The 19796-nt window shown below is 39.3% G+C and overlaps 1 protein-coding gene across 1 annotated transcript; it reads left to right on the top strand.

Moving 5' to 3' along the window:
• The first annotated feature begins 57 nt into the window (after positions 1 to 57).
• LOC140943211 (N-alpha-acetyltransferase 40-like) lies at positions 58 to 19565 on the top strand. The gene is made up of 11 exons (XM_073392280.1): positions 58 to 200; positions 350 to 394; positions 10076 to 10126; positions 10357 to 10409; positions 12409 to 12504; positions 12799 to 12867; positions 14233 to 14322; positions 14486 to 14569; positions 14841 to 14878; positions 15290 to 15329; positions 18833 to 19565. Exons 1-11 carry the CDS (start codon positions 195 to 197, stop codon positions 18963 to 18965), a joined length of 705 nt encoding a protein of 234 aa, XP_073248381.1. The 5' UTR covers positions 58 to 194; the 3' UTR covers positions 18966 to 19565.
• Positions 19566 to 19796: the final 231 nt, after the last annotated feature.

Raw genomic sequence — 19796 nt, forward strand, 5'->3', positions numbered from 1 at the left:
CTGGGGCGTAGGAAGTTATATCCCGGCATTCACTTGGAGAGTAAACAGTATTCAAAATGGTGGATAGAGAGATAAACGCGCGAAAATTCAGTGTACAGTTTTAGAGATTTTTTACCGTACTCCATTGAATAATAGTGACCAAAAACTTCAATTTCAGCAATATCAGAGGAAAAAGTTAATCTTCGTGCGTTAAAATGGGGGTAAGGCGCCTTTTTAGTTTGAAAGTTGTGCATAAAGCTGACGACTCAGACTGCTTTTGCCGCGCAATGCAATATTTGAACTTTATATAACTGATCATGACTGACCATTCCAATCCTTTAATGTTAAGTTTGTTTCTTATAAACCACAGAAAAAGTCTGCTAAAGGAAAAGAGAGAAAGCTCAAAAGGAAAGAGGTAATTATTGTTAGTATTTATGTCCATACTGTCACTTTGTCAATGCAGACCAATATACATAGGAAATTTATTAAGCTTATTCTAAAGCTTTAGCGGTGGATACTTTGCGAATTGTGCCCATGTATTTTGTGCTGGAACTGATGAACCGTTAACATATACAAGATCATGTTCTGCAGCATTTTTCAGTCCTATATTACCCAAAAATCTATTGCTAATTAGTAACATGGCCCATTTGACAATCGAAGTTTTTGCATGCTTCTATTTTGCCTGCCATTATAACTTAAGGTCCCCCATTGTTTCTTTCTTTCGTTTTCTTTCTTTCTTTTTCTTATGTATTCTGTCTTATTTGAAACCCTGGGGGACCCTTACTGTGGATTCAGGTTGAGCATTTAATGACTTTAGTTATCACGTTCGTTATCACGGTTGATTGGTTGCGTTGCGAGCCAAATTGTCACACATTGCTAGGTGGGGGATGATAGCGTTCTGTCGGAGAAGAGGCACGTTAAAGAATGTAAACATGTTAACCGTAAGCAAGAGCGGTTGCTCTTATATCCCAGGAGAACAAATCCTCTGACCTAAGACATATCATCGTCGATAAAATCATTAATGGAGGAGGTAACCCACTAACAATGATATTTCCCGGTCGATTTGTAAATTTAGTGAGTGTCAAACATGCGTCCGTGTTAGCTCGCGAACCTCTGCTCCCGTCTCAGCCATGTTTTCTACTCTGTGAATATCCAGTATCTACGGCCGGGCGAAGCGAATTCAAAGACTCTTATTCTGATGCTCTTAGCTCCTTTGTCTAACAAACCGTTCATCTGCAAGCTGAAATACTTTCTGGACAAATCTACACGTCGACAGTTTCATCTTCCTTTACTGTAAGTCGCAATGGATTCATCCTTCGGAGATGGCGCACCTCGTTCACAATGCGTTCTACGAATTTGCTGTATTCCAGGCTTATAAGCTCTTCTTCGACAATATGTACTGGAGTTATTCTTTTTGTAGAATAGTAGGAGTATTCTATCGTGATTTCAATCACCATGACATACAGATCGATCAAACAAGGCACCTTTTCCCAGATAGAACGATATCATCCCCGCCTAGCAACACCTGACAATTTGCCTCGCAACGCAACCAATCAACCGTGATAACGAACGCGATAACTGACGTCATTAAACGCTCAACCTGAATCCGCAGTATGTAAAAGTAATAGGGATGCCCCTCATCCCATCGGTAAACTGTTATTTTGTTACAAGTTGTTGCAGTACAAACTGAAGAAGATTCGATACATTCGTTAAGTTGGTTTGATCTAGTGGAGGTTGTTTCAATACAACCAAAACAACTTGTCAACTTTTGAAGATTTAGTTGATAATTATAACACAATTAAAAGCCTGTAGCAGTTAAATGTTTCTCTTTAGTCACGAAAAACGAACTACTAGGTAAGTACAATTTGGTTCAACCACGCTTGAACCAACTATAAGGGATGCTCGTTATACACAAATCACCAACAGTTAACAATTTGGTCTAAAAAATGCAATCAATATGTAAGTGGACTGTCATGAGAGACAGTTGATAAACAAAACCCTTTGATTAGTTGTTTACAATCATTGTTTGTATATAACGTTTATTATAAGTGTTCTTTATAGGTAACCTTTCCTGTTTTTAATTTTGAACTTGTGGTCGATTTCCAGCACTACTGTATTGTAAGGGACAGACCATTAGAAAACTTATAGGGGCAGGGTGAAGCACAGGGGAAGATTTACTGAAAAATTCATGCATGCTAAGTAACCCTAAAAAAATATTTTTGCTCTGGACTAAAAAAAATTCATACAAGGGAAATGTTAACGAAAATATTCATGCAGCTCAAAAATTTCCCATTCCCCATAACTTTTCTAATGGTCCATCCCTAACAGTCAGTGGACAGTGAGCTCTTTAATTAAAAGATTTTTTTTCAATATCATTAAGGTTTTTTTGCAACCAATTAAAATCATTGGTTGGTATGTGTCTATGTAATAGTTTAAATTGAAAGTCAATCAGTTTGGTGCTTCCTGTGAAATTATGGTGCCATAAGATAGGTGGGTTCTTCTTGGTCTGAGTAGTTACTGTCTTGAAGCCATTTTTGTTGGTTTTTACCTGGGGTTAAATTTTTGGCTCTGATCAGTTTTTTGTAAATTAATGGACCCAGCTTTTCTCTTTTAACAATTTTTTCACTTAATGTTACAAAGTCATAGTCTCTTGTTGCAGCAATATCGGACCAAGTGATGCTTGATCCCTACTATTTTGATCGAGGCTTAGCTATAAATAGGTGAAAGGTGTGTATGAGCACTCATTCAACTAGCTTCCTAGCACCTGCATGCAATTTCAGTTTGAGATTATTACACAAGTTTTCTTCCATGGTTCTTTACTTGCATCTCATGGTCCAATCCTGTCTAACCAGCGTGCAAAGAAAGTTGTGTCCAATAGCCCGGAGTTAGTGGATTTTGCTACTGGACTAGTGATTTTTGTTCTTAACTTGCTCGACGGGCAAGTGCTGTTTTTTAAGGAAATTCAAATTACAGAAGCATTGTAATCAATCCTGCTAATCAAAAAGGGTTTTGGGGCTAGTGGAAATGACTTCTGGGCTAGTACATGCTATCTACAGCTTGCCCAAATGGCAGGATGTAAAAACTGCCTTTCTTTGCACCCTGCTGCCTGCATCTAGCGGCGGGACCCACACGTCCCCACTTGTAATATTAAATAAGTACATAAGAATGACTATTTTATTTAACTTAACACCATCTAAAATTTATTGACTTTCAAGGGGCGGGTGTCACTTGGACAACCCACATGTCCCCGCTTGTAATAAGTACAGTAGAATCACTATCTTATTCAGCTTAACAACATTTAAAATTGACCTTCAAGGGGTGGGTGTCACTTGGACAACCCACATGTCCCCACTTGTTTTTAGTACATCAGAATCACTATCTTATTTAGCTTAACAACATTTAGAATTGACCTTCAAGGGGCCGGTGTCACTTGGACAACCCACGTGTCCCCGCTTGTAATAAGTACAGTAGAATCACTATCTTATTCAGCTTAACAACATTTAAAATTGACCTTCAAGGGGTGGGTGTCACTTGGACAACCCACATGTCCCCGCTTGTTTTTAGTACATCAGAATCGCTATCTTATTTAGCTTAACAACATTTAGAATTGACCTTCAAGGGGCGGGTGTCACTTGGACAACCCACATGTCTCCGCTTGTAATAAGTACATCAGAATCACTACAACATTTATCTTATCAACATTTGAAATTGACCTTCAAGGGGTGGGTGTCACTTGGACAGCCCACATGTCCCCACTTGTTATAAGTACATCAGAATCACTATCTTATTTAGCTTAACAAGATTTAAAATTGACCTTCAAGGAGCAGGTGTCACTTGGACAACCCACATGTCCCCACTTATTATAAGTACATCAGAATCACTATCTTATTTAGCTTAACAAGATTTAAAATTGACCTTCAAGGAGCGGGTGTCACTTGGACAACCCACATGTCCCCACTTGTAATAAGTACATCAGAATCACTATCTTATTTAGCTTAACATTTAAAATTGACCTTCAAGGGGTTGGTGTCACTTGGACAACCCACATGTCCCCGCTTGTAATAAGTACATTAGAAGATTTCACTTTCTTATTTAGCTTCACAACATTTAAAATTGACCTTCAAGGGGCGGGTGTCACTTGGACAACCCACATGTCCCCGCTTGTAATAAGTACATTAGAATCACTATGTTACTTAGCTTAGCAACATTTAAAATTGACCTTCAAGGGGCGGGTGTCACTTGGACAACCCACATGTCCCCGCTTGTAATAAGTACATTAGAATCACTATCTTACTTAGCTTAGCAACATTTAAAATTGACCTTCAAGGGGTTGGTGTCACTTGGACAACCCGCCTGTCCCCGTATGTACAGTGGAACCCCGTTAATACGGTCACCAATAAGCCAAAAAAATTTGATTGTAATAATGAACGACAGAATTAAAGAGGGTTTCTTTACAAGAAAATGTATGGTCGTTTTTGTCGGTTGCGGCCAAAAAAAAAGGTTGTAATAATGAGGTGACCATATTACCGAGGTGGCCATAAGGCGGGGTTACACTGTAACAAGTACTTGAAAATCACTATCTTATTTAGCTTAACAACATTTAAAATTGACCTTCAAGGGGCGGGTGTCACTTGGACAACCCACATGTCCCCGCTTGTAATAAGTACATTAGAATCACTATCTTACTTAGCTTAGCAACATTTAAAATTGACCGTAAAGGGGTTGGTGTCACTTGAACAACCCACATGTCCCTACTTGGAATAAGTACATTAGAATCACTATCTTACTTAGCTTAGCAACATTTAAAATTGACCTTCAAGGGGCGGGTGTGACTTAGACAACTACATGTCCCCACTTGTAATAAGTACATTAGAATCACTATCTTACTTAGCTTAGCAACATTTAAAATTGACCTTCAAGGGGCGGGTGTCACGTGGACAACCCACATGTCCCCACTTGTAATAAGTACATTAGAATCACTATCTTATTTAGCTTAACATTTAAAATTGACCTTCAAGGGGTGGGTGTCACTTGGACAACCCACATGTCCCTACTTGTAATAAGTACATTAGAATCACTATCTTACTTAGCTCAGCAACATTTAAAATTGACCTTCAAGGGGCGTGTGTCACTTGGACAACCCACATGTCCCCGCTTGTAGTAAGTACATTAGAATCACTATATTACTTAGCTTAGCAACATTTAAAATTGACCTTCAAGGGGCGGGTGTCACTTGGACAAGCCACATGTCCCCGCTTGTAATAAGTACATTAGAATCACTATCTTACTTAGCTTACCAACATTTAAAATTGACCTTCAAGGGGCGGGTGTCACTTGGACAACCCACATGTCCCCGCTTGTAATAAGTACATTAGAATCACCATCTTACTTAGCTTAGGAACATTTAAAATTGACCTTCAAGGGGCGGGTGACACTTGGACAACCCACATGTCCCTACTTGTAATAAGTACATTAGAATCACTATCTTACTTAGCTTAGCAACATTTAAAATTGACCTTCAAGGGGCGGGTGTCACTTGGACCACCCACATGTTCCCGCTTGTAATAAGTACATTAGAATCACTATCTTACTTAGCTTAGCAACATTTAAAATTGACCTTCAAGGGGCGGGTGTCACTTGGACAACCCACATGTCCCCACTTGTAATAAGTACATTAGAATCACTATCTTATTTAGCTTAACATTTAAAATTGACCTTCAAGGGGTGGGTGTCACTTGGACAACCCACATGTCCCCGCTTGTAATAAGTACATTAGAATCACCATCTTACTTAGCTTAGGAACATTTAAAATTGACCTTCAAGGGGCGGGTGTCACTTGGACAACCCACATGTCCCTACTTGTAATAAGTACATTAGAATCACTATCTTACTTAGCTTAGCAACATTTAAAATTGACCTTCAAGGGGTGGGTGTCACTTGGACCACCCACATGTCGCTGCTTGTAGTAAGTACATTAGAATCACTATCTTACTTAGCTTAGCAACATTTAAAATTGACCTTCAAGGGGCGGGTGTCACTTGGACAACCCACATGTCCCTGCTTGTAGTAAGTACATTAGAATCACTATCTTACTTAGCTTACCAACATTTAAAATTGACCTTCAAGGGGCGGGTGTCACTTGGACAACCCACATGTCCCCGCTTGTAATAAGTACATTAGAATCACTATCTTACTTAGCTTAGCAACATTTAAAATTGACCTTCAAGGGGTGGGTGTCACTTGGACCACCCACATGTCGCTGCTTGTAGTAAGTACATTAGAATCACTATCTTACTTAGCTTAGCAACATTTAAAATTGACCTTCAAGGGGCAGGTGTCACTTGGACAACCCACATGTCCCTGCTTGTAGTAAGTACATTAGAATCACTATCTTACTTAGCTTAGCAACATTTAAAATTGACCTTCAAGGGGCGTGTGTCACTTGGACAACCCACATGTCCCTGCTTGTAGTAAGTACATTAGAATCACTATCTTACTTAGCTTAGCAACATTTAAAATTGACCTTCAAGGGGCGGGTGTCACTTGGACAAGCCACATGTCCCCGCTTGTAATAAGTACATTAGAATCACTATCTTACTTAGCTTACCAACATTTAAAATTGACCTTCAAGGGGCGGGTGTCACTTGGACAACCGACATGTCCCCGCTTGTAATAAGTACATTAGAATCACCATCTTACTTAGCTTAGGAACATTTAAAATTGACCTTCAAGGGGCGGGTGTCACTTGCACAACCCACATGTCCCTACTTGTAATAAGTACATTAGAATCATTATCTTACTTAGCTTAGCAACATTTAAAATTGACCTTCAAGGGGCGGGTGTCACTTGGACAACCCACTTTTCCCTGCTTGAAATAAGTAAATCAGAATCACTACCACATTTATCTTATCAACATTTGAAATTGACCTTCAAGTGGTGGGTGTCACTTGGACAACCCACATGTCCCCTCTTCTTATAAGTACATCAGAATCACTATCTCATTTAGCTTAACAAGATTTAAAATTGACCTTCAAGGTGCAGGTGTCACTTGGACAACCCACATGTCCCCACTTGTAATAAGTACATCAGAATCACTATCTTATTTAGCTTAACATTTGAAATTGACCTTCAAGGGGCGGGTGTCACTTGGACAACCCACATTTCCCCGCTTGTAGTAAGTTTATAAGAATCACTATCTTACTTAGCTTAGCAACATTTAAAATTGACCTTCAAGGGGTTGGTGTCACTTGGACAACCCGCCTGTCCCCGTATGTACAGTGGAACCCCGTTAATACGGTCACCAATAAGCCAAAAAAATTTGATTGTAATAATGAGTAACCGAACTAAAGTGGGTTTCTTTACAAGAAAATGTATGGTCGTTTTTGTCGGTTGCGGCCAAAAAAAAAGGTTGTAATAATGAGGTGACCATATTACCGAGGTGGCCATAAGGCGGGGGTTACACTGTAACAAGTACATCAAAATCACTATCTTATTTAGCTAAACAACATTTAAAATTGACCTTCAAGGGGCGGGTGTCACTTGGACAACCCACATGTCCCTGCTTGTAATACATACATTAGAATCACTATCTTACTTAGCTTAGCAACATTTAAAATTGACCTTCAAGGGGCGGGTGTCACTTGGACCACCCACATGTCCCTGCCTGTAATAAGTACATTAGAATCACTATCTTACTTAGCTTAGCAACATTTAAAATTGACCTTCAAGGGGCGGGTGTCACTTGGACAAGCCACATGTCCCCGCTTGTAATAAGTACATTAGAATCACTATCTTACTTAGCTTAGCAACATTTAAAATTGACCTTCAAGGGGCGGGTGTCACTTGGACAACTCACATGTCTTTACTTGTAATAAGTACATTAGAATCACTATCTTACTTAGCTTAGCAACATTTAAAATTGACCTTCAAGGGGCGGGTGTGACTTAGACAACTACATGTCCCCACTTTGAATAAGTACATTAGAATCACTATATTACTTAGCTTAGCAACATTTAAAATTGACCTTCAAGGGGCGGGTGTCACTTGGACAACCCACATGTCCCCGCTTGTAATAAGTACATTAGAATCACTATCTTACTTAGCTTAGCAACATTTAAAATTGACCTTCAAGGGGCGGGTGTCACTTAAACAACCTACATGTTGCTGTTTGTAATAAGTACATCAGATTTACTACGTCAATAAGCTCAACAACATTTAAAATTGACCTTTAAGGGGTGGGTGTCACTTAGACAACCCCTATGTTCTCCACTTCATACTCTAGAGCGGAGCCCCTTTACCTAACAAAATTTGGTTATCCATCCATCTGGGAAATTTTGGTAATCACATGGCGGTATGTCCGTGTGACTTTCCTTTCACATCATAGGCATACCAATGTATGCTTAGTGCGAGTGATTTAAAACAAAGGATACAAATTTCATTAGAAGAAAAACACAAAAATTTCATAGCGGCTGTGAGAAACATGCGAAATGCCTGCAGCCAGCAAGGTGAAAATGAACAGGAGTGAAAAAAATTGAATAGGAACACAAGCAACAAAATTTTTGGTGGGCAAATACAGCAATTCCTCCATAAAAATAATGTGTAACCAGGAAGTTATACGTTTTAGTCGTGCAAAACAGCAATGTGTCATGCAAAACAGCAAAGACTTGTACAAAAAAAGTGTGCTGCACATGCAAATTTGCTTTTTGTTCATTAGATCTATTGATTTGGTTGCCTTTCTCATGGCTGTTGCTGTTTAGCATTATACGATTTTAATTTTTGTTTATAAGTATCTAGTTAACGAGAGCTTCGCTTTTAGCCCTGGCTAAATCAATATATTAAGTACATTAGAATCACTACCTTATTTATCTTATCAACATTTAAAATTGATTTTCAAGGGGCGGGTGTCACTTGGATAACCCACACGTCCCCGCTTGCAATAAGTACATTAGAATCACTATCTTATTTAGCTTAACAACATTTAAAATTGACTTTCAATGGGCGGGTATCACTTGGATAACCCACACGTCCCCTCTTGTAATAAGTACATTAGAATCACTATCTTACTTAGCTTAGCAACATTTAAAATTGACCTTCAAGGGGCGGGTGTCACTTGGACAACCCACATGTCCCCGCTTATAATAAGTACATCAGAATCACTATCTCATTTACGTTAACAACATTTAAAATTGACTTTAAGGGGGCGGGTGTCACTTGGATAACCCACACGTCCTTGCTTGCAATAAGTACATTAGAATCACTATCTTATTTAGCTTAACAACATTTAAAATTGACTTTCAATGGGCGGGTATCACTTGGATAACCCACACGTCCCCTCTTGTAATAAGTACATTAGAATCACTATCTTACTTAGCTTAGCAACATTTAAAATTGACCTTCAAGGGGCGGGTGTCACTTGGACAACCCACATGTCCCCGCTTATAATAAGTACATCAGAATCACTATCTCATTTACGTTAACAACATTTAAAATTGACTTTAAGGGGGCGGGTGTCACTTGGATAACCCACACGTCCTTGCTTGTAATAAGTACATTAGAATCACCATCTTACGCATGCAGCGCACTTACACATGTATGTAGCGAGCTTCGTTTGGATTTCCACTGAGAATGAATGGAATTCATCAAACGCAGTTTGCAACATCTATCACTCGTAATTAATCATGCGTGTCTTGGCCTACTATCATGTGAAACTAGTGCAAAGCACAGCATTTTGACCTTCGATTGTTGTTGCCCGCACTTCATAACCTTTGGTTAACACTAGTTATTATTATTATCATTTTATTATTATTATTATTATTATTATTATTATTATTATTATTATTATCATCTTTATTATGTTTTGTAGAAGGGGAAGGGCTCAAGAGGGTGTATTTGGGACTAGGACTGGCTAACAAAAACGGTTAGGACTATGAAACTGGAGGAACATTTTGGGTAGGGTTACATGACTGAAGAATCTAAGTAGCTACTTATTTTGACAATTTTTACATAGAACAGGAATTGTTGTGGTTTGGAGATTCAATATATTGTTATAACTTCATTTATTAATTAAATAATAATTTATTATTGTTTTTTTCTGAAGGAAATGGCAAAAGTCAGTGCAGCCCAAGCTGTTGTAGATGTTGCTAATGAGGTAAAAGTCATAGCTTCCACTAAATTTGAAGGTGTAGTGTTACTTTTGTACAGTGTTAATTATGGTGCATAAACATCATAGTGTACAAATGCAGTCTGTAACATGGAGGCTTGTTTGTTTAGTTTAAGAACTGTTGAGTTTACTTGGTAGCAAAGATGATTGTCTATAGTGGTTGAAAATCATGTTAATTTTTACTGACTGTCTGTCACTGCTGTTTCACACTTTCTAAGGTAGAAGATCCTCTCGCACCTTTAACAGCTTTTAAGAGTTTCAACAGAAATGGGTGAGTTACCTTGAATATAAAATCTTAGGAGCACTTCCTGTGATATTCCCGTGGTTAATTTCAATAAACAGGTTACTTGTCTTTATTGATTTCGGAATACAGATTACAGTCAACTCTTTCTTAGTGGATACCTACAAGATGGACTCCTCCTCCTTATGATGGACATCTGGTGATGGTCCCTTCCCACCCATTTTCCAGTCATTTTACTTTAACGTAACCCATGAACCCATAAAGTGCCTATGTTTCCTTCCCCATGTGGATTCATGGCCCTTGTACCACTTATAGCATCATTGGTTTTTATTGTCATAGCCAACTTCAGCATTTAATCATTGTGGGGGTAAAGAGATCTTTCAAACCATATTCTAATGTGGGGTTTTCAAATAGATGGCAAAAGCTTTGGAGTAGGCGGAGAAGAAAAAAACTTATGTCACAGGCGCAACTTGTGAGTGCCAAAAGGGCAAGTTAATAGGGGGGCCTGGGGGCATGCCTCCCGCAAAAATTTTACAATTTGGGCCTCTTCGAGTGCAATTCCAGAATTCTGGAGCAAAAATTAGTGTTTCAACAGAACACAGACATCATTAAGTTTTGGCTTTGGGTGGGAGGGGGGATTTCCAAGGGAAAGTAGGCGGCGAGTTCACATGAAATAGCAAGTGAATTTCGCCAGCCGCCGACTCTTTTTGAGAACCCTGCTAATGAGCATGATTCAGTCAAACTGGCTGGGGACAAATGAAAAAAAACAGGGCTGTCACTAAGATTTGAAACTTATGGGTCTGTGCAGTTAGTGGACGGGTATTATTGAACAGTTAGGAAGTTCTTTTGGTTCTATTTTCGTTTTATTCCCTAAGAAAGTAGCCAGGGGTCATACTCATAGGACAGTCAAACCTCGATTATCCAGAGACTTGTTGGGACTTGAGTAAATAGTCCAGATAATCAAGAGTCCGGATAATCAAAAACATGAATATTAATGAGACAAAAATGTAAACACAGAGAATAAAGAAAACAAAATTAATTGTGAATTAGCTCCTATTTGCATTTATTTATGGTCTGTATGTATTACCTTCATGTAATATGAATGAACTTTCAATCATGTCAATTTTTGAAGATCACATCTTATTAATATTCATGACAAAAACTGGCCCAGAGAAACAAGTCCGGATAATCAAGGTCCAGATAACTGAGGTTCAACTGTAGCCGAGGAAAATCTCTGGTCCTCGGCCCTTATTGAAAGCCCTGAAAAAAACGTACTTTTACTTCTGAAAGTTGACCCGAAAATTCCAACAAAAATCTTGTTCCACTACTCACCTGCACTGCCTTCCATCTAACCCCTAGCCTTCAATTCTAAAAGTTTCCCAAAAGACATGTCCCACCAAAATGGAACCCAGTAGATGTCTAGCCAAAAAGAAGAGGGGAACAGAAAAAGTGAAGGGTGAAAGTTGAAGAGGTCGTGCCCCTTTTAACACCAAAGGCTACAGTCAAACCTGTATATAACGGCCCTGTATAACCCATTATGGTCACTGGACAACTTCTCAAAATGTTCAGTTGCCTTATGTTTTCTGCAGAGTTGACCTGTATATAATGGTTACCCTGTTTATAACCGTTACCTTGCCATTTCCTAAGGGTGACCATTGTTGTACACAGGTTTGACTGTATCTCAAATTTTTGCTTTCTGTACATGCCCATTCTTCAAAAGCTGATATTTAGCATCACGAAGGGAAGGCTGGAAGTGCTTTACAGTGTACCTTATTAGTATAGACAGCATTTTGGGCAGTTTTGGTTCTTTTTGGCCAGGTGGTGACCAGGAAATTGCTTGTCTAGCTTCAAGAGGTTTTTTTCGGGAAGATTTCCAGCAGCAAATGGGTAAACCGTCTTTAAGATGGTCATCTTGCTAAGATGGCCCCTTTGGGACTGGTTCCAATGTTTCCATCTTGTACTTGACTGTATCCCACAAGTTTTTTTGTTGTGTATTAGTAAATTTATTTTTCTTGTTGATAAACTGTAGATTGAATGTTCATCTGGAGTGTCAGAGAGTCACCAACATGAGTAAAGAGGACATTGACTGGGCTTTTGATCTCACAAAGCACAATATGCAATTGCTGTAAGACACGATATCAACACATGTATAACTTATTGGTCAAAATTAAATTCAGGTAAAAATTTTTATCGCAGTATGATTCTCAAGTTTCCTTGTCTCCCAGCACTAATTCATGACTATTTAGGACTAGCAGGAGACAGGAAATTGAGAATCAACCTAGGTTAGAAAATTTTAACCTGAATTAAGTTTGACCTGTAACATCATATCCTATTTTATTCTCTTTCCACGTGATGGCTTATTAAAGATTATGTGTTTATGTTGTTTTGATTTTAAGAGATTTTTTTTTTCATTTCTTAGTTATGAAAATAGCAGCTGGGGTTGGAGTGACAAAAAGAAGAGAGATGAAATGACTGAAGATAAAGCTTGGTAATGGCTCATATCTGTTAGGCTATATTTTGCAAAGCCCTAAGAAGAGGAAGTGCCTTTATTGCTATACATTCATTCACACAGTGTTCACTTAACCTGTTACAAGGCAGGAGATCAAGTTTAGACGATCTCCGCTTCATTCTAAATAGATGTAAAGAACATCAGAAGGAGGACTTCCTTAGCCCCAAGTAACTTCTGATTACTTACTAGCTTAACAATGTATTTGCTTTAGAAACAAAAGAAGAATTTGAAATAGGTCAAGAGTCCTTTACCTGTACATTTACTGCCATATTTCATGCAACTCTTAAACCATTCTTGGGTGAATTCAGGAGTTCTCCTGATTTCAAAAAGCACTTGTACCTTATAAACAGCCCACTCTGGTTTTCTCTTTGATTAAAAACCAACATTTCCAAATTCCAGTTTCATCTGAAACACACGAACACCTGTGAAACAAGTTGGTAAGAGCTCTTGGGTGTTCTGTGGGTAAACAAAATCAAGTTTTTTTTTTACATCTAGGAAAAAGATTTATGTAGTTGCTCATCAGCTTAAATGTTTTGTACCGTACATTCTCGATTAAACACCGGGTCACTTCCGATTTTTGAATAAACGTTGGAGGTGTTTAATCGGGGCCCTGGCGTTTGATCGAGACCCCGAAATTTATTTGCGGTCAAGGTCGCAAGGACCGGTTACAAATATGATCTCTTGAATAGCACTGTTACGACATACATGTACCAAGTACAGTTTGTTGTTTTGGTATTTTAATAAATGTTCAAAGGCAAAACTCCGGCGTAACATAGGATGGATTCTTCACAAGATTTACGGTAAAATAATACGGTAACTTTGGGTAATGTACATACGGTAATCATCCTCGGAGATCTAGTAGCCTGCATTAAGCCCAAAACCCTCTTTCCCTTCCATTTCGAACGGCTGCCACGCAGGCTAGAGATCTAGAGGCCGGACGAAGGGGAAAATCGTCCCACCCTGACTTACTGCCCCTGGGTCTTCGAGGATCCGTAATGATAAATCAACCTGAAAAAATGACAGAAAATTGCATATCTTTGATAAACGCCGGAATCGATAAAACGGCGGGTCAAATGAAATACCGCCAATTTTTAAATAAAGGCCAGAGGCGTTTAATCGAGAAATTGCGGTACCCAGAAAAACCTCTCAGAACAAGGGCAGAAACCTACAAAAAACCCAACCCACATTTGAGATCATTTCTAAGATTCAAACCTAGGCCACAATGGTGGGAGCCACTGCACCGCCCTTGCTACCAAAATGAAAGCTGGATGCTATTTTCAGCTTTTTCAGAGATCTTTTTTAGTAGTAACAAAGGTTGACATTTTTTCTCCCATGTTTTATCAGGTATCTAGTGGCAAAATGTGAATCAGGAAAAGCCATAGGATTTTCGCATTTTAGATTTGATTTGGACGAAGGAGATGAAGTTCTTTATTGGTAGGTCATTATATTTTCCAAGCACATTAATACTGAAAAATTAACGCACGTTTGTGAGCTTTTTTCATGTAATTGTGAAATTGTAGGTGAGTTGTGAGTGACTTAAATTTATGCAGCACAGCAGGACTTTCCAATGTCATTAGAGTTCTATTTTTTTTCGTAGTTATGAAATTCAACTGGAATCTAATGTACGCGGCAAAGGTCTTGGCAAGTTCCTCATGCAAATATTGGAGATGATGGCACATAGGTTGGTTACGGACTGAATTTTTATCATCATGCAGGACTGTCATTAAGTTTTGAAGTAGCCGTAGCAAATCAAGATTCACCCGTAACATCTCACAAAATTTATAGTGCCACCTTTTGCTTTCCACTTTAATCACTCGTAACATCAAGTGAGAGCAGCTGTAACAGGTGTTACAGGTTACGGCCCTTAATGACAGCTCTGTCATGTACCTTGGCAGAGGTACTTTTAGGTACTAAGGGCGTAAAAGTTTGAAGAAATTGCTTTTTTCTTTCAGAGCACAAATGAAAAAGGTGATGCTGACTGTGTTTAAAGGTATGTTATTAACTTGGCCTATGTGATGTTAGATTGGTTTGTGTGCAATCGTTTCCTATAACTGTCTTCACTATGACTAGTCCTGTTAATGACAGTCAAGCCCGTTTGATACGTGCATAAATTAAATATTCTTTAAACAGTTTTAGTTTGTAGTTTTCTTGTGTGTTGTCCATTATTCCAAGTTATTTCCTGTACCTAAATCCTGTAGTGTAGGATTGATGAATAGCTAGATCCTCAAGGTAAATCATGTACGCTACAATGAGCAGTTTCTGCCTTGCTTTTCTGCAAGAAAATCAAACCTATTGTTTCCCTAGTCTAAAGCTTGAAACACACCTGCATTTCACAAATAATTATTCTCAACCTTCTCAATGCTCTTTACTCATTGTTTTAATCAATGGTTTATTTCCTTAGAAAATGAAAGAGCTATCAACTTCTTCGGTAAAATAATGAAGTAAGTGGATAACATAACGGCAACACAGTGGACACGTTATATTTACAATGCATCACCAACATATTTTAAGTGCTTCCTGAAAGTAAGCCCCATATGCCCTTACAACTCTGCAGAGCTCATCAATTTTTATTGTTTTTGGACATTTTAATGCTAAATATTATTTCTGTTCTTGTAAATTTGTGGATCTGGGAGGGGTCATAGACCTTAACTAAAAAAAGTTTAACCGTAGTTGCAGGATTTCCTAATGGATCCACTGGGTGGGGTAGGAGTTGGTTAAAGGGTGTGGCCATTTTGGGGATCAGTCTAGACGTCTGTCTAAAGTGATGGTAAATGTGATGATCGCATCTCAGGGCTGTGCTCTAGGAGAGCCTGGTGGCCCCTGGCGCCTAACGTTTGCCCTCGGGCGACTAGACTACTTTTTTCAAACAGATCCTATGCTGAGCACTCCAGATTTTACAGGCTCTGATCACTCGGCTCCCTTCAATTTTCCTTAGAGCACAGCCTTGGCACATTGTGGATTGGCCGCCAAGGTGTAGAAGCCTACAGCAGTTGGATACCGTAAAATTCCGAAAATAAGCCCCGGGGCTTATATTTTGGAAAGGCCCTTTTGAGGGGCTTATCTACGAAGGGAAACTTGCGTTTCAACATCGATTGGGCTAGCCTTATAGTTGGAAGTAAATTTACCGTTTTTGCTTTGTTTTAGTTTGTATTTGAAGTACAAGCTCCCGGAGGGGCGGGGGGGGGGCTTATATTTGGAGGGGCGATTTAACGGAGGGTTGGTTTCAGGGGGCTTGTAATTGGAGGGGCTTATACATGGAGGGGCTTATTTTCGGAATTTTACGGTATGGGAAGACGTCTATGATCGTATATAACCAGAAGATATTTGACGACGGTTTGATAACCAGGTAACACCTAAAGTACATCACAGGTTAGCCAAATATCAGCTTCATCAGATTTGGCAAAAGAGCGAACAAACTATTGATGATTTTATGATATGCTGTCGGAATCAGGCTTCAAAGTGCAATAAAACAAAAGAAAGTTCAAAAAGGCCTTTTAAAAAAAGGTGAAATACTATCGCTTGAAGAACCAATTAGCATTGCTCGAACACACGAAGCTACCCTGTTACAATTTGAGCAGTTGGCATGGGATTGAAACAAGGATGTTCATGGAATCAAAAAGAGCGCCAGCAATAGTAACAAGTATATGCAGTGCCCTAACTCTGGTCTAGAACATTCTTGAACAACCACAGAAAGTTGTCCCGCATATGAATCTGAGTGCCTAAATTGCCGGAAACCCAACCATTGAGCAAGAGTATGTCGGAAACCATGGAGGTTCGAGGAGTAGGAAATTTCAGATCAAGGCATAGATCTAAAGGCAGAGACCTTCAAGGTTGAGGAAGGTCTTCAGATGCTGGACACAGAGACAAGTTGGCAGTCGATTTAAATGAGCAATTTGAGTCAATTGCTTTCAAATCAATTGAAGCTGGTGCTTTTGATCCTCCAAAACGAAATGACAAGAAAGATGAAGTGTTTTTTAAAGTAAATATGGACCTCCACACCAAAAGCACTTCAGGTTGGACACAAAAGCGTAAGGAAACCCTTTGCTTTCAGATTGTTTCCATATGTTTCCTCAGAATCTACCGGCGGATGATCTTCCTAAGCATGGAGCGCTAGCGTACTCCCCTACAGTACTGTCAGCTTTTTGTGGTGCCAAGCTTAGACCATATGGAACGTCCTGGAATCGCATGTAAATTCTAAGGCCGAAAAACTGTTGCCACCCTTTTTGTTACTGAAGCAGAAGGTCCAAAACCTGAAGGAGCCACACCCGAGACAGGCACACCCTCACGATAGGGTATATCCAGAAACCCACTCCTTAAAGTCATGGGTGATTTGGCGACAGATAACCTGATTGTTTCAGTGTAATTGGAAAGTTTCAGAGCCAATACCATATTACAGTGATAAGTCAGTCCCCAGAGTGGTCAGTAAACGAACTTCCTCTGTTGGTTCAACCCTGCTGATCCTGCTTGGAAGAGATGTCTGCCGAAGACAATCTTGGGATAAATTTTATCAAAACTTCATGCCAGTCACCATGGTACTGAGAAGACCAAATTGAGGGCACACATCAGTATTCGGGAGAAATCTAAACAAGGACATTGAAGAACTGACCAAGACATGCAAAGTCTGTCAGGAACTCCAACCTAGGCATTCATGGAAACCCCTAGTTCAGACCGAGGTACAACAAAGGACCTTGGTACACAGTGGGAACTGATCTGCTCTACGTGGGCGATAATGAGTACCTGATTAATTTCTCTTTTCTTAAAAAGATACCCAGACTCCAGAGCACAAAGTAAGGTTGTCGTTGATTTAACAAAGCAAATCTTCACTGGGCAAGGCATTTCACGAACTGTCAGGTCAGAGGATGGCCCACACTTCCATGGCTACTATCGTCAATTTGCAAAGGAATACAGGCTCATCCACGTTACAAGTTCTCTCAATTATCCGAAGAAGCACTATTACGATCTACACACCAAGGCGTCACCAAAGTCTCGAACCAGGTCAGAAGATAGCAGTTGAGAACCTGAGAACCCAGGAATGGAAGCCAGTGGTGATACAAGGCAAGATCCAGGGAATTCCAAGATCTTGCGTAGTCTCCATACGAAGCGACAGAGAGTTGCGGCACAATTAGTCACAGATCCGAGGGTCACTTATAGAGGTCCAGACTACAGAGACAGATGGGTCAGGTTTAATTAGGGAGCAGCTCAGCTTCAGGAACAGACAGGCAGGCAACGGAGTTGAGAGCAAACCAGAGTGTTAGTCCAGACACAGGCAGCCCAGCCAAACTATCATCTTAGGCCCAGGTTCCCGGGGTCATTATCTAACGCGCTGTGGACAAATTGTCAAAGCCTCACTAGTTTAACCTCTAAGGCTGTACTTCGCTTTCTGTAGAACTTTATCCCAATTTCTCTCTTCAAACTGTTTGTAATTGAAGATTGATTTTTCTATGTTGTTCTTGTTTTTTCTTTTTGGTAAATGGGGTATGTGATGATTGCATCCTATTGTCATTATAATAGGTTTTTCGCATGCTAGGGAGGCGATTAATATCTCCATATCGGTAGTTTATAATAGGATTATGGATTATCATGTGCTAAGGAGTCAATATATATTTGCATCGTTAACACTGTGTGCGCTTCCGTAGAAACTTAAATATACTGTTTCATATATTACGCCTCCTTGTACGTTCGTCGGTCAGCAGTAAACATATAAAGCTTACTCCAAAAATATATATCTCAAAACAGATAAAGGCGCTAAATAATGTTCGTGCTCTAGGCAATTTTTTGTGCATCTCGTATTGCTTTAATACTGCAAGACAAGTTGCAAGAAAACTACCTTTTCTAAGGGTGCCATTAAAAATTCTCGAAAGCTTCCACATTTTAACGATTATTATTGCTTTGTCTTTGAATGGGAGATCGTCCTCCAAGATTTATTTTTCTTTGTCTTTCTTAGGTTTCAAACAGATGAGACTTCTCCAGCTATCTGGGATCCCATGAATCCTGAAGATTACTGTTATGATATTCTCAGTAAAACACTTATACGAAAGACCTCTGCAACCACTACAACAGAGGGAACAAGCATCTGATAAGAGCAACACACTGGCTTCGATCTCAGAAAGGAATTGAAAATAAAATATATTATCCAAACCTCTATCCATAGTAAGGAGTGAACATCATTACCTATCATCCTCGGATGTGGAAAGAAGTGAAACATTCCCAAAATGGACATCCTTAGAACAATTTACTAGTGAGAGCGCTTTCAAAGTAGGGGCAATGAACTTAATTAACTCCCAATGACTGGTTCCCATGAAAACAGTTACTTTTGTTTCACGAGATTGAGATTCGAGAGTAACGAGATCTAGGGTTTCAAGTAGTTCACGAAAAACGTCTTTGCAAACAAATTTATGGAGGTATATCTTAGCAGGCAGTTAACACGCGCGGGTAGTACTTATTGCAATGTTAATCTCTACGTCATTGACATTGCTATATTGCCCGCTCAGAGACTGGTGGGAAACAGTTTTACTGTAAGATGTCACGTGACCTTGAAGTAACAAATAAAAACGCGTACTGTTTCGTAAAAATTTACTGCTAAATACCAAACAGCTAAAGACCAATTGTATAGCAGAGTGACTTGTATATTATGCCTTTATTGATGTATTTATAGATAAAGAGGAAGGCCCGCTCTTTCCACATAATTTGCCTGTTTGCTTTATTGGCCGTTTGTTTCCTTCCAGTGTTGTCCTTGAATTTTAAAACCTGACTTTGACTTAGCAGGGTATTAGCGAAGTCCTATTTTAGGTGGTGAGGCAAATAGCACATGTAAATCACAAGATGCTAATACAACCAATGCATAGAAATAGTGGACGTTTACACTGGCAGAGCTCAGTTTAGCCTGTGAATACAGCTGTCTCTCTTTA

Source organism: Porites lutea, chromosome 7 (genome assembly GCF_958299795.1).
Source record: "Porites lutea chromosome 7, jaPorLute2.1, whole genome shotgun sequence".
NCBI lineage: Eukaryota > Metazoa > Cnidaria > Anthozoa > Scleractinia > Poritidae > Porites > Porites lutea.